Source organism: Neomonachus schauinslandi, chromosome 11 (assembly GCF_002201575.2).
Source record: "Neomonachus schauinslandi chromosome 11, ASM220157v2, whole genome shotgun sequence".
Lineage (NCBI taxonomy): Eukaryota > Metazoa > Chordata > Mammalia > Carnivora > Phocidae > Neomonachus > Neomonachus schauinslandi.
The window spans coordinates 62,798,570-62,813,471 of record NC_058413.1 but is presented as its reverse complement, the minus strand read 5'-3'; the positions used below and the strand labels follow the sequence as shown (position 1 = coordinate 62,813,471).

Here is a 14,902-nt window from a genome sequence, read left to right as displayed (position 1 = left end):
TGTAGAGTGCTTTTGGAGAGTAACAATCTGAAAATTTTAATTGTAACACATGTCACTGTGGTGCTATGGAGAAAAAGCAATAATTTTATATAAAGCATAGAATAAGCTAAATGAGCTTAACTGTGGAATAATTCATAGAACTCATAATAATTCATGAATTAATTCACTGTGTTTAAGAATTTGTTTCCTTCCGGGGGCGCCTGGGTGGCTCAGTTGGTTAAGCGACTGCCTTCGGCTCAGGTCATGATCCTGGAGTCCCGGGATCGAGTCCCGCATCGGGCTCCCTGCTTGGCGGGGAGTCTGCTTCTCCCTCTGACCCTCCTCCCTCTCATGCTCTCTGTCTCTCATTCTCTCGCTCTCTCAAATAAATAAATAAAATCTTTAAAAAAAAAAAAAAAAGAATTTGTTTCCTTCCAATGAAGGGGGGGAATCGGAAGGGGAGACGAACCATGAGAGACAATGGACTCTGAAAAACAAACTGAGGGTTCTACAGGGGAGGGGGGTGGGAGGATGGGTTAGCCTGGTGATGGGTATTAAAGAGGGCATGTTCTGCATGGAGCACTGGGTGTTATGCACAAACAATGAATCATGGAACACTACATCTAAAACTAATGATGTATGGTGGTTAACATAACAATGAAAATTTTTAAAAAAATTTGTTTCCTTCCTATAATTTTATATATATATATATATGTATATATAAAAGATGTATTTATATATATCAGATCTCCCTCCCCCACTTTGGAGTTGACAGATACTTTATTTTTACTTAGGAATTAAGATTTGTCTTTTTTATTCCTCCTTTCCCAAGTGATATACTGTTAAAAATGTGGTTTACAATTTGCAGAAATACTCTTTTTTAGCATTTATTATTGAAATATAATTGATATACAATATTGTATTAGCTTGAAGTGTACAAAGTAGTGATTTGACAATTTTGTACATTACTTAGTGCTCCCCCATGATATATGTAGTCACTGTCTGTCACTATACAATGTTTTTACAATGAATGTTATTGACTATAGTCCCTATGCTGTCCTTTTTATCTCCAGGATTTACTTATTTTATAACTAGAAGTTTATACCTCTTAATTCTCTTTACCTATTTCACCCATCCCCCCACTTCCACCCCTCTGGCAACCACTAGTTCTTCTGTTTCTGCTTTTTTTTTTTATTTGTTTTGTTTTTTAGATAATACATATAAATGAAATTATATAGTGTTTGTCTTTCTCTGTCCGATGTATTTCACTTAACATAATACCCTCTAGGTCCATCCATGTTGTAACAAATGGCCAGATCTCATTCTTTTTTATAATTGAGTAATACTCCATTGTATATATACCACTTCCCTATACATTCATCTCTCCATGGACACTTGGTTTCCTTCCATATCTTGGCTATTGTAAATAAGGCTACAATAAACCTAGGAGTGCATATATCTTTTAAAAAATTAGTGTTTTCATTTTCTCTGGTAAATACCCAGTAATGGAATTACTGGATCATGGTATTTCTATTTTTAATTTTTTGAGGAATCTCTATACTGTTTTTCACAGTGATTGCATCAGTTTACATTCTCACTAGTAGTTCACAAGGGTTCTCTTTCTTTCTACATCCTTATCAACACTTGTATTTCTTGTTTTGATAGCCATTCTGACTAGTGTGAGGTGATCTCTCGCTGTGGTTTTGATTTGCATTTCCCTGAGAATTAGTGATGTTGAGCATCTTCATATGTCCTGTGGCCATCTGTATGTCCTCTTTGGAAAAATGCTTATTCAGTTCCTCTACCCACTTTTTTTTTTCAGGAATAATTTGTGAATTAATTCACTGAATTTAAGAATCTGATTTCTTATATCTTTTTTTAATTTTTCAGATTTAGGTTTCCTTTCTCAGATAAATATTTAACAGCAGAGAAAAATTAGGATTTCTTTCCTAATAAAATTAGAACCTTTTGCATAAAATTTCAATGCTTAAAGAGTCATGAAGCATTGAAAGCTTTTAAAAATTTTACTATCATTTCCAATTAATTAGACTTTAGAATTAAAAGCATTCAACCCTTAGATTTTACTTACCCTTAAATTTTTGTGTGCGTTATTTTAGCTTACTTTATTCAGGATCATGACAGACTACTAAATCCACTAAAAAAAAAAAAAAAACTGTCATTTAATTAATTCCCCAGAACCTCTGAGCTACTCTGAAAGGGCTAATGAAGCTACTGACTTTTTTTAAAGGTATAAGAAATTAATTTTTCAGGTTCTTCTCAAATATAAAATCAACTTTCCACATACTCAGTGAATATTAAACTTGAAAACAAAGCACTGTAAGTAATTTATCTTTTTTATGAAGTTTTTAATCTTTATTCCTATAAACAAACAATGTTATGGTAGTATCAGATGTACAATATAGTGATTGACCAATTCTATACAGTACTCAGTGCTCATCATAAATGTACACCTATTTCACCTATCTCCCCTCTTGTAACCATTAGTTTGTTCTCCATAGTTACGAGTCTGTTGCTTGGTTTGTCTCTCTCTCTTTTTTGTTTTTAATCTTTGCTTGTTTGTTTTGTTTCTTAAATTCACATATGAGTGGAATCATATGGTATTTGTCTTTCTCTGACTGACATATTTCACTTAGCATTATGCTCTACCTCCATGTTGCTGTAAATGGCAAGATTTCATTCTTTTTTATGGCCAAATAATATTCCATTGTATATATATATCTTTATATATCACCATATCTTCTTTATCCATTCATCAATTGATGGACACTTGGGCTGCTTCCATAATTTGGCTATTGTAAATCATACTGCGATAAACATAAGCGCACAGGTATCCCTTTGAATAAGTATTTTTGCATTTTGGAGGTTAAATACTCAGTAGTGCGATTACTGGTTCATAGGGTAGTTCTATTTTTCATTTTTTGAGGACCCTCCATACTGTTTCCCACAGTGGCTACACCAGTCTGCATTCCTACCAACAGTGCAGGAACGTTCCTTTTTTCTCCACATGCTCACCAACATTTGTTGTTTCTTGTTGAGTTTAGCCATGAGGTGTTATCTCATTGTAATTTTGATTTGCATTTCCCTCATGATAACTGATGTTGATTAGGCATCTTTTCATGTGCCTTTTGGCCATCTGTGTATCTTCCTTTGGAGAAATGTCTGTCATGTCTTCTGCCTATTTCTTAACTGGATTATTTGTTTTTTTGGAGTGTTCAAATGTCTAAGTTGCATACATATTTTGGATACTAACCCTGTATTGAACATGTCATTTGCAAATATCTTCTCCCATTCAGTATGTTGCCTTTTAGTTTTGTTGACTATTTCCTTTGCTGTGCAGAAGCTTTTTACTTTGATGTAATCCCAATAGTTTATTTTGTTTCTATTTCCCTTACCTTGGAAGACATATTTTAAAAAAATGTTGCTACTGCCAATGTCAGAGAAGTTACTGCCTGTGCTCTCCTCTAGGACTTACAGTTTTGGGTGTTACATCCATTTTGAGTTTATTTTTGGTATGGTGTAAGAAAGTGGTCCAGTTTCATTCTTTTGCATGTAGCTGTCCGGCTTTCCCAGCACCCTTTGTTGAAGAGGCTTTTTCCTATTGCATATTGTCTCCTGCTTTGTCAGATATTAATTGACCATATAATTGTGGGTTTTTTTCTGGGCTTTCTGTTCTGTTTTTGTGCCACTACCATACTGCTTTACTTACTACAGCTTTGTAATATAACCTGAAGTCTGGAATTGTGTACCTCCAGTTTTGTTTTGGTTTGTTTTTCAAGATTGCTCTGACTATTCAAGGTCTTTTGTCATTCCGTGCTAATTTTAGGGTTGTTTGTCCTAATGCTGTGCAAAATGCTGTTGGTATTTTGATAGGGGTTGCATTAAATGTGTAGATTGCTTTGGGTAGTATAGACATTTTAACAATATTCTTCCAATCCATGACCATGGAATATCTTTTTTTTTTTAAGATTTTATTTATTTATTTGAGAGAGAGCTGGGGAGAGAGCACCAGCTGGGGGGAATGGCAGAGGGAGAGTGATAAGCAGACTCCCCCACTGGGCAGGGAGCCCAATGTGCAGGGCTCACTTCCAGGACCCTGGGATCATGACCTGAGCCAAGGCAGATGCTTAACCAACTGAGCCACCCAGGCACCCCTATCTTTGCATTTTTTAAATTTCTTTAGTCAGTGTTTTAGAGTTTTCAGAGTACAGGTCTTTCACCTCCTTGGTTAAGTGTATTCTTAGGTATTTTATTATATTTGGTGCAACTGTAAATGGGATTATTTTCTTCATTTTTCTTTCTGCTGTTTCATTATTAGTGTATAGAAATGCAACAGATTTCTGTACATTGATTTTGTATCCTACAACTACTGAATTCATTTATCAGTTCTAGTGGTTTTGGGTGGAGTCTTTAGGGTTTTCTATATATCGTATGTTATCTACAAATAGTGAAAGTTTTCCTTTTTCCTTACCAATTTGCATGCCTTTTATTCCTTTCTGTTGCCTGATTGCTGTGGCTAGGACTATATTGAATAGAAGTGGTGAGAGTGGACATTCTTGTCTTTTCTTCGCCTAATGGAAAAAGCCCTCAGTTTTTCCCCACTGAGTATGATGTTGGCTGTGGGTTTTTCATAAAGGTCTTTACTATGTTGAGGTATGTTCCCTCTACACCTGCTTTGTTGAAGGTTTTTATCATGAATGGGTGTTGTACTTCATCAAATGCTTTTTCTGTATTTATCAAAATGATAATATCATTTTTATCCTTTCTCTTATTGATGTGATGTATCATGTTGATTTGCAAATATTGAACCATCCTTGTGTCCCAGAAATAAATCCCACTTGATGCTGGTGAATGATTTTTTTAATGTATTGTTGGAATCAGTTTGCTAGTATTTTTGTTGAGGATTTTTGTATCTCCGTTCATCAGAGATACTGACCTGTAGTTCTCTTTATTTGTGGTGTCTTTGGTTTTAGTATCAGGGTAGTGCCGGCCTCATAGAATGAAATTGGAAGTTTTCCTTTCTCTTCTATTTTTTGGAATAGTTTGAGAAGAGTAAGTATTAACTCGCCTTCTAATGTTTGGTAAAATTCACCTGTGAAGCCATCTGGTCCTAGACTTCTGTTCGTTGGGGCCTCCAATGACTATCTGTCAAATACATACATTTTTAAAAATCTTAAAAAAAAAAAGTCAGATGCTCAACCAGATGAGCCACCCAGGCTCCCCAGTGATAGGTCCTTTTTAACTCAACAAAGTAAATTCAAGGGAGCTGACCAATGAAATGCCATTCTGCTTGTGAAAAGTTAGGGACACAGATTTTTTTCTTAGCCCAAAATAAAAGAGGTTACCACCCCTTTAGCAACTGTACTAGGAGATACAGATGAAGGTATTATTTTTGCTGGCCAATACCAGAGTAAAGGAAAAGATGTCAGGTACATATCTTCCTCATAAATTACATTTAGAGGTCTCTAGCATCTTTTAATTTTGCAGCATTGTCAGTGGTCAGGAGCACTTGGTAAAGTCCCTGTCCACCGGCCTCGAAGGCTGTCTTCCTCTGATGATATTCTAGGATACCCTGTCACCAGGCTCTAGACTGTGACTGATGTGTTCTTTTGAATTGGGATCCAGGAAGAACCTGCTGATGATAGGCTTGACCATAAGAAGTTAGAGAGAGATTTACAGTAGCTTGGTCATACCAGCATGAGACAACAGGGAATCAGCAGAAGGTTGTATACTAATAGAATTCCAAGAAGCTTGTAAGGTTTGTGCTGAGGCTCCTATGATGTAACTCAACAAAGTGAGTGTCTTGATCACTAGAGGTAGTTGAAAAGTACACCCCAAGTGAGAAACACATTTTTTAACAGTTATGTTTTGTTTTTACTGTGAGGGCATGAGCCTTGCAGCAAGGAAAGGCTTTATCTCATCCAGAAAACACACATACAAGAACAAGAACACTGATAACCCATACTAAGTGGCAGTTGAATGAAGTCCAGCTGCTGGTATTCAGAGGGTCCAGAAGGAGATCTGAAGCCTCTGAGAACGAACAAAAACAATTTTTCCAGGATTGTGGACCAAACAGGTCAGACCTTGCTGGTAGACCGCAAGTCTTCACCCCAGTACCTATTCATAATTTGAGTCATCTAAATGTACTACCATGGGTGTGAAGATATGCAAAAAATGGAAGATGGAATTTGTCAGGGAGCCAGGAAGAACCAAGCCACTGTCTTAGGCTTCCCATACGCTTGTTTATTCAGTTTATAACCATTACTTACCCATCTTCATTTTTCTGATTCAGGAGTACACTATTGCCATGTTACAAGGACATTAGGATGGCAAAAGTCTGGCAGTGAGGTGCCATTTTTGCAGAAGCAGAATGGACTTTGTCCACATGTGCCACAGTTTTACAAATATAAAGAAGGCTTCATATTACTTATTTGACAATGCTTTCCATGTAATTTGCATGTCAAATAAGCCTGATTGGTTTAACAAATCCTTTGGAATATGCCAGGTCAAAAAGACTTCATTTAGAATTTGATTTGGAAAAATTCGTCAAAAAGACCATCAAAGATTTTTAAAATTTATTTATTTTGGAGAGAGAGAGCGAGCATGCAGGCGTGGGGGGAGGGGCAAAGGGAGATGGGGAGAGAATCTACAAGCGGACTCCACGCTGAGCGCAGAGCTGGAGGTGGGGCCACAACCCTGAGATCATGACCTGAGCCGAAATCAAGAGTCAGATGCTTAATGACTGAGCCATTCAGGAGCCCCAAAAATATCAAAAAAGATTTTAAAGCACTTGCCTAAATAAGATAACAGATCATTATGAAATTTAATATTTAGAAGAGAAAGGAACTTTTACAGTCTTACCAAAAACAGACCGAAAGTCCAAGAAAACGTTGTCCCTTTAATAGAAAACTAAATTCTAATTTTGCAACAGCTTACTTTTCATATTGAAACTTTTTTTAATAAATTTATTTTAATCTTAACCAGTTTGTGACCACACATTAAAATTCCTTTTTAATGATTCCTTTTTCAACCTGTAATTATTTTTTCTACATGCCAGTTCTGTCCTATGTTTAGTAATTAATGGTTTAGTATTTTCTCTTATTTGGAAATGATCTAGATATTTAATAAATTTAACTTAACAAAACTTTAAGGTTTTACACTACTAAAAAGATTTAGGGAGACTATTTAAAAAGATTACCTAAAATTTTTATTTACTTATTCTTAACAATTATATTTAAATTACTTACAAAAAACTTCATTAAATCTTTGAAAAAGTCAGTCATTATCCAAAGCTATTATTTTTTGTATGACACCTTCTTGAGGTGGCAAACAGTCTAACAGCCTCTAAATGCTCGACTTCTGTCCACCAATTTTTGTGGCTTTTTGGACTCCTAGATACGTGCTCGCAAGAGCCTTTATTTACATAAAGCAAGACAAACGTGCACCTGAATATACTGGAAGTACTGTGTCCTGGCCACAGGGCCCTGTGTACACCATCAGCAATTCCCATAGAACCTTGCTGGGGTTTTCCACATGGGGAATTGTGGTCTGAAAGCCTTGGCTCCTGGAAGACCCTTCTGCCGGCTCAACTGGGCTCCAGCATAACCATCTGCCATTTCAAGCTGACCTGCCTTGTAAAGGAACGCCAATCAGGTCAAGAGCTGAACTGAAAAACACCAAAACCAAGAGAGAGAGTCGAGCTCAGAAACAAGAGGAAATTACCACAGCCCTCAGAAACAAGAAAGACTATGAACTCAAAGGGTTTGTGGGCACCATGTCTGTGTTTTTCGTTCTCCTTGAATGCTGCCAGAAGTTTGCTTCGGTTTCTCTGACTGCCACCATTCAACCCAGTAATTTTTTTTTTTTTTTTAAGTAAGCTCTATGCCCAATATGAGGCTTGAACTCATGACCCCAAGATCAGGAGTTACATATTCTACCAACTGTGCCAGCAGGCACTCCTCAACCAAGTAGATTTAAAGATCTACTTGGCTTTATTAAATGATTCATAAATCAGACAATAGCTCATTTGGCAAGTACAGTGTGGCTCTGAGGAGTTGTACAAAATGGAAGGTTTTTATAGGAGGGTAGGGCAGGAAAGTTATTAGCAGAAGAAAAGGATTGTCCCTTAGGGGAAAAGCAAAGGGTCTTATGCAGATAACCTCATCTTTCCTTAGGGGATGGAGTGTGCCCATGTGGCAGACTCATTGACACTGATCCAAAATTTCCTAACCAGATTGTCTTTTCTTCCATTGTATATTCTTGCCCTTCTTTGTTGTAGATTAATTTACCATACAAGCATGGGTTTATTTTTGGGCTTTCTACTCTGTTCTATTGATCTGTGTGTCTGTTTTTATGCCAGTACCAGGCTTTTTATCACAATAGCTTAATAGTGTATCTTGAAATCTGGAATTGTGACACCTCCAGCTTTGTTCTTTCTCAAGATTGCCACCGCTATTTGAAGTCCTTTGTCATTCTATACAATTTTAGGATTATTTGTTCCAGTTCTGTGAAAGATGCAGTTGGTATTTTGATAGGGATTGCATTGAATTTGTAGATTGCTTTGGGTAGTATGGACATTTTAACAATATGAATTTCTCCAGTCCGTGAGCCTGGAATATCTTCCCTTCTTTGTGTGCCATCTTCAGATTCTATCATCAGTGTCTTAAAGATTTCAGAGTACAGTTTTTTCACCTCCTTGGTTTAGTCCTAGGTATTTTATTCTTTTTGGTGCAATTGTAAATGGAATTGTTTATTTCTCTGCTACTTTGTTACTAGTATATAGAAATGCAGCTGATTTTTGGGTATTAATTTTCTGTCTTCCAACTTTACTGAATTCATTTATTACTCCTAATAGGGTTTTTTTGGTGGAGTTTGGGGCTTAAGGTTTTCTGTGTATAGTTTTAGGATTTTCTTTGTATAGTTTCAAGTCATCTGCAGATAGTGACAGTTGTCCTTCCTCACCAATTCTGTGCCTTTTCTTTTTGTTGTCTGATAGCTGTGGCTAGGACTTCCAGTACTGTGTTGAATGAAACTGGTGAGAGTGGACATCTTCATCTTGTTCCTGATCTTAAAGGAAAAGCTCTCCATTATTCACCATTGAGTATCACGTTAGCTGTGGGTTTGTCATACATGGCTTTTATTATGTTGAGGTATGTTCCCTCTACACCCACATTGTTGAGAGTTTTTATCATGAATGGATGCTATATTTTGTCATATGCTTTTCTTTGCATCTGTTAAGATGATCATATGGTTTTTATCCTTCCTCTTGTTAATGTGATGTACCACATTGATAGGTTTGTGAATACTGAACCATCCTTGCATCCCAGGAATAAATCAAACTTGATCATGGTAAATGATCCTCTTAATGTATTGTTGAATTCAGTTTGCTAATATTTTTTGAGAATTTTGCATCTGTGCTTATCGTAGATACGGGCCTGTTTTCTTTTTTTTTTTTTTGTAGTGTTTTTGACGGGTGGTTTTGGTATCAGGGTAATGCCGGCCTCATAGAATGGATTTGGAAGTTTTCTGTCCTATTTTTTGGACTATTTTGAAAAGAGGTGTTAACTTTTGCCTAAATGTTTGGTAGAATTCACTGTGAATCTATCTGGTCCTGGACTTTTGTTTGTTGGGGGTTTTTTGATTATCAGTTCAATTTCATTACTAGTAATTGGTCTGTTCAGATTTTCTATTTCTTCCTGATTCAGTTTTGAAAGTTTATATATTTCTAGAAATTTATGTATTTCTTCTAGGTTGTCCATTTCGCTGGCATGTAGTTTTGTAGTATTCTGTTCTAATCTTTTGTATTTCTGTGGTGTCAGTTGTTACTTACCCTCTTTCATTTTTTATTTTATTTGTGTCTTCCTCCTTTTTTTCTTGATGAGTCTGGCTAAAAGTTTATCACTTTTGTTTATCTTTTCAAAGAACCGGCTCTGGGTTTCATTATTCTATTTCTATTGGTTTTTTAGTGTCTATTTCATTTATTTCTACTCTCATCTTTATTATTTTCTTCCTTCTACCAATTTTAGGTTTATTCTGTTCCTTTTTCTAGTTTCTTTACACGTAGGGTTAGATTATTTATTTGGAATTTTTTTTGTTTCTTGAGGTAGGCTTGTTTCACTATGTATTTCCTTAGAACTGCTTTCACTGTGTCCCAAAGATTTTAAACCATTGTGTTTCATTTTCATTTGTCTCCATGTATTTTTTTATTTCCTCTTTGATTTCTTTATTGACCCATTGGTTGTTTCATAGCATGTTGTTAACCTCCATGTGTTTGTTTCTTCCACTTTTATTCTTGTGATTTATTTCTAGTTTCATACTGTTGTGGTTGGAAAAGATTACTATGAATTCAGTTTTACTAAATTTAGTGAGACTTGTTTTGTGGCCTCACATGTGACCTGTTCTGGAGAATGTTGTTATGTGTTCCCTTGAAAAGAATGTATAATCTGTTGTTTGGGGGTATGTCCATCTGGTCTAATATTGATTGAAAGACCACTGTTTCCTTATTTTTTATTCTGTATGATCTATCCGTTGTTGTAAGTGGGGTATTAAAGTCTCTCAGGATCATATTACTGTCAGTTTCTCCCTTTATCTATTAATATTTCCTTTATGCAATATTAGGTACTCCAGTGTTGGGTGCATAGATATTTATAATTGTTATATCCTCTTGTTGGATTGATCCCTTTATTATCATGTAATGCCCTTGTTTGTCTGTTAGTCTTTGTTTTAAAGTCTGTTTTTATTGATTTAATTACTGCTACTCTGGCTTGCTGCACCCCCCGCCATCAGTTTGCATAGGTTATCTTTTTCCATCCCTTCACTTTTAGTCTGTATGTTTCTTTAGTACTAAGGTGAGTCTCTCGTACACTGCACGTAGATGGGTCTTTTTTTATCCAATCTGTCGCTCTGTGTCTTTTGATTGGAACACTTAGACCATTTAATTTAATTATTGATGTATATGTTCTTTTTGCCATTTTGTTGCTTTTGTAGTTCTTCTCCATTCCTTTCTTGGTCTCTTGCTCTCATTCCTTGTGATTGATGACTTTCTTTAGTGTTTTGCTTAGCCTTCTTTCTCTTTATTTTTTGTGTATCTCTTGCAGGTTTTAGGTTTGTGGTTGCCATAAGGTTCATATATGACATCCTAAGTACTTAGCTGTCTATATTAAGTTGATGGTTACTTAAGTTCAAACACATTCTAAAAGAAACCCATTTTTATCTACCCCCTCCACATTTTATGTATATGTTGTCATATTTCATATCTTTTTAGTTTGTGAATCCCCTTAACTGATTTTTAAATATAATTGACTTTACTACCTCTATCTTTAATCTTCAAACTCACTTTTTAAGTGTTTGCTGTACTACCTTTACTTTGTTTGCTTTTACTCATGAAAGTTTTTCATTTCATAATTTTCTTCTAATTTGACCTCTTCTTTTCCCCTCAAAGAAATCATTTTGTATTTTTTATAAGGCTTCTAAAGGTGATGAACTTTAAAATTTTGTCTGGAAAACTGAACAATTCCTAATGATAACCTTGCTGGGTAGAGGATTCAGGTTGTAGGTTTTTACAACCTTAAGCATTTTTAATATATCGTACTGTTCCCTTCTAGCCTATATAGTTTCTGCAGGGAAATCAGCTGATAGTCTTGGATTTCCTTTGTATATAACTCATTGTTTCTCTCTTTCTGGTTTTAAACTTCTCCCTTTTATCTTTGACATTTTAATTACTATTTGTGGTGTGGACTTCCTTGGGTTCATCTTTAGTACTCCTCTGCACTTCTTGAACCTGGAGGTCTGTTTCCTTCCCTAAGTGAGGGAGGTTTTCATCTATCGTGTCTTCAAATAACTTATCTGCCCCCCTCTTCCTTTTCTTCTTTTGGGACCCCTATAATGCAAATGTTTTTTTGCTTGATGTTGTCCAAGAGATCCCTTAGCCTATCCCTTTTTTTTTTTTTCCTTTTTACTGTTCAGCTTGGGTTCTTTCCATTGCCCTCTTTTCCATATTACTAATCTCTTTTCTGTCCTCTAATTTGTTGATTCCCTTTAGTTCATCTTTCATTTCATTTATTGTGTTCTTCAACTCTGATTGGTTCTTTTTAATTTTCTGTCTCTTTGTTCAAGTTCTTACTGAGTTTATCAACCCCAATGTCCAATCCAGTGGGCATCTTTATGTCCATAATTTTGAACTATTTATCAAGCATATTTCTTCTTTCCGTTCTATTTAGTCCTGTTTCCGAGGTTTTGGTTTTGTCTGAAGCAGACTCCTTTGTCTCCTCCTCTTGCTTTACTTTGTTTCTGTGAATTACATGCAACAGCTACTTTTCCAAACTAGAGTGATATTGTGTAGTCATCCCCTGTGGAGGATGTGTGCCTGGTGACTTTGGCTGGCTTTCTGAATGTGTGGATGTCGGAGGCTTAGATCCTGGGGCACCTCATGTTAGGGCCATTTTGGTGGGATGTACAGAACCAAAGCAGGTACAGGCCAGGTACAGGCCTGGACAGTCTCACAGCTCTCCATGTAGATTGCACCCTGGCCAGAGAGCTGGTGCTGTAGTGGGTATTGTCTGGAGGCAGTCCCAGGGTTCTCGCCTGGTAAGACAGCTGAAGCTGAAGAGGTTTCATTCTAGGCAGCTTGGGGCTCTTCGTGGAGCTAGTGCCCTGGCAGGACAGCTTAAGTTTAAGTGAGCCTGGGCCAGGGGTTCCCAAGACCCTTCGTGCAGGTGGCACCCTGGTTGGGTGTGAGCTAATTTGGAAAGTCCTGGGATGCTCTTAACTGGGGGTATCCTGGCAAGTTATCTGGAGGTGATGTGGTGGGGGCCTGGGTTATTCTGGGGTGCTTTGCACATGTGCCACCTTGGCGAGTCAGCTGTTGTGAACACTGACCGTGGGTGTTCTGGTGTGGTCTCCGCTGGGGCCACCTTCACAGACACTGTGTTGGTTTGGGTCAGGGGCCTAGTGCTTGCTGAGGTGGTAGGCCAGCTGTGGTGTCTGCTCGCGTCTGTGCTCTCAAGGTGGATGGGGAAGATAAACAGTGATGTTCACCACCCCCTCTGAAGCAGAAAATACCTGCTGAGCTCCTGCACTGTTTGGCAGAGTTCTGGGGCAGGATCTTTTATATTCTAGTTACCCTTTGAAGCCTCATTGTTTTTTCTGTATCCCAGGGCAGACAGATCTGCTCATGGTCATTCAGTACTATCACTCCCACCGTGGCTCTCAGTGTCGGGATTGGGGGTTTCCTTCATGACTGTGTCTCTGTCTTGCTTTTTTGTATGTGATACATCTTTTGCTGTGCAGAAGCTGTTTGGTTAGCTCTGTGTTGTTCTTCAGGAGGAAGTGCTTTATAAATAGGTGTAGATTTGGTGTGTCCATGGAGGAGGTGAGTTCAGGGTCTTCCTGTGTGGCAACCTTGGACTGGAACCTCCTTTTCATTTTGATATGTGGTTTTCACATGGCTTGGTTTTGTTTAGTTAGCCAAGAAACATTATACCTTATAGCATAACAACAGATTATTTTACATTCCATGAAAACAATTCTGTATAAGGTGATGGCATTCTATATCACTAGGTTATTTTAATTTTGCTTTCCAGGAAATAACAGTACAACAACTAATGTCTCATTTGGACTCCATCAGGAAAGACATGGTCATCCTAGAAAAAAGTGAATTTGCAAATCTGCGAGCAGAGAATCAGGTGATACAAGTTTCGGTTTATTACTAATAAAATAACTGATTTCACATGTATTCCACTTGGTGACGAATAGGACCAAATAATGATTTTATGTGGTCAATCAATAATTATCAAGGTTTTAGATCAAAGTATACTACATGTTTAACCATAACTAATGTTTCTATATATAAATTATGGTTTCTTGACCAAAGATTAAGGGTTGTACCTTACACATGTAAAAGTCACATGGAAGGGAAAATCTTTGAGCTCTATATTTATTATTATAAAATTTCTCATATAGCTCAATATAATGTTCTCAGAATTTAAAGTAATGTGACATTTTCCATTTTATATGATTCTGTGCTAACTTTTGTCAGTTAAAGTTAGAAAACTTTCTGTACTTCAGTTGGAATTTTGATCGCTAGCTTAAATATTTTCAAGTTTAGAATATCAGTCATGGTTTAAAAATAAAGTAAGTAGAACAAATACTTTTTTTGTATTGTAAAATTCGTAAGAATTTTTTGAATATGATGAAATACTACTTTCCTTTTTTGTGTAGTTTTAGTTAATGGTTAATTAGAAATGTGTAGAGATCGTCCAGTTTTTGCTAATGCAGGGTTTCAGATTTGTTGTGTTTGGTATAATGGCAATTGCATGTGATTTTTTTATACCTAGAAAATGAAAACTGAATTGGAACAAGTTAAGCAGCAACTGATAGTAAGTTTAAGTACTTTTCTCACTTTAGAATATTTTACTAATTTCAGAACATTATGAGATTTCTTTTTTAATATTTTGGTTTTCTTTAAAGAATGAAACCAGTCAAATCAGAGCAGATAATAAACTGGACATCAACCTAGAAAGAAGCAGAGTAACTGATATGGTAATGTGCTTCTAAATGTGTTTTCTTGGTAACTTAATTCCTTTATTATTCCTTCTGGTCTTTTTTTTTAACCTCTTGATTCATCATATCCTTTAGTTTACAGATCAAGAAAAGAAACTTATGGAAGCAACCACAGAATTTACCAGCAAGGTAAACTAGTATGTAAAAATGTCTTTTATACTGCTCTCATGCCCTGTACCTGAACTGTGATTTCTGTCAGAATCCAAGTAACATATTTTGTAACTAAATTATTTGTATATACAAAGGAACTATTTTTTGAAAGCAAGGATTCACAATTAGCATTTAAATGAAGGCAGAGACTAACAGTAAATATTTATTGAATGCTTATTATGCATCAGATACTGTT

At 36.3% G+C, this 14,902-nt stretch overlaps 1 protein-coding gene across 2 annotated transcripts in view; it reads left to right on the top strand.

Moving 5' to 3' along the window:
* The window catches only part of CCDC90B (coiled-coil domain containing 90B), a 38,309-nt gene that overhangs the window by 9,188 nt on the left and 14,219 nt on the right, over positions 1 to 14,902 (top strand). For both annotated transcript variants that reach the window (XM_021686451.2, XM_021686452.2), the window contains exons 4-7: positions 13,578 to 13,679; positions 14,331 to 14,372; positions 14,464 to 14,535; positions 14,632 to 14,685. In XM_021686451.2, coding sequence (XP_021542126.1) covers positions 13,578 to 13,679; positions 14,331 to 14,372; positions 14,464 to 14,535; positions 14,632 to 14,685 — 270 coding nt within the window. The remainder of the gene's footprint in view (positions 1 to 13,577; positions 13,680 to 14,330; positions 14,373 to 14,463; positions 14,536 to 14,631; positions 14,686 to 14,902) is intronic.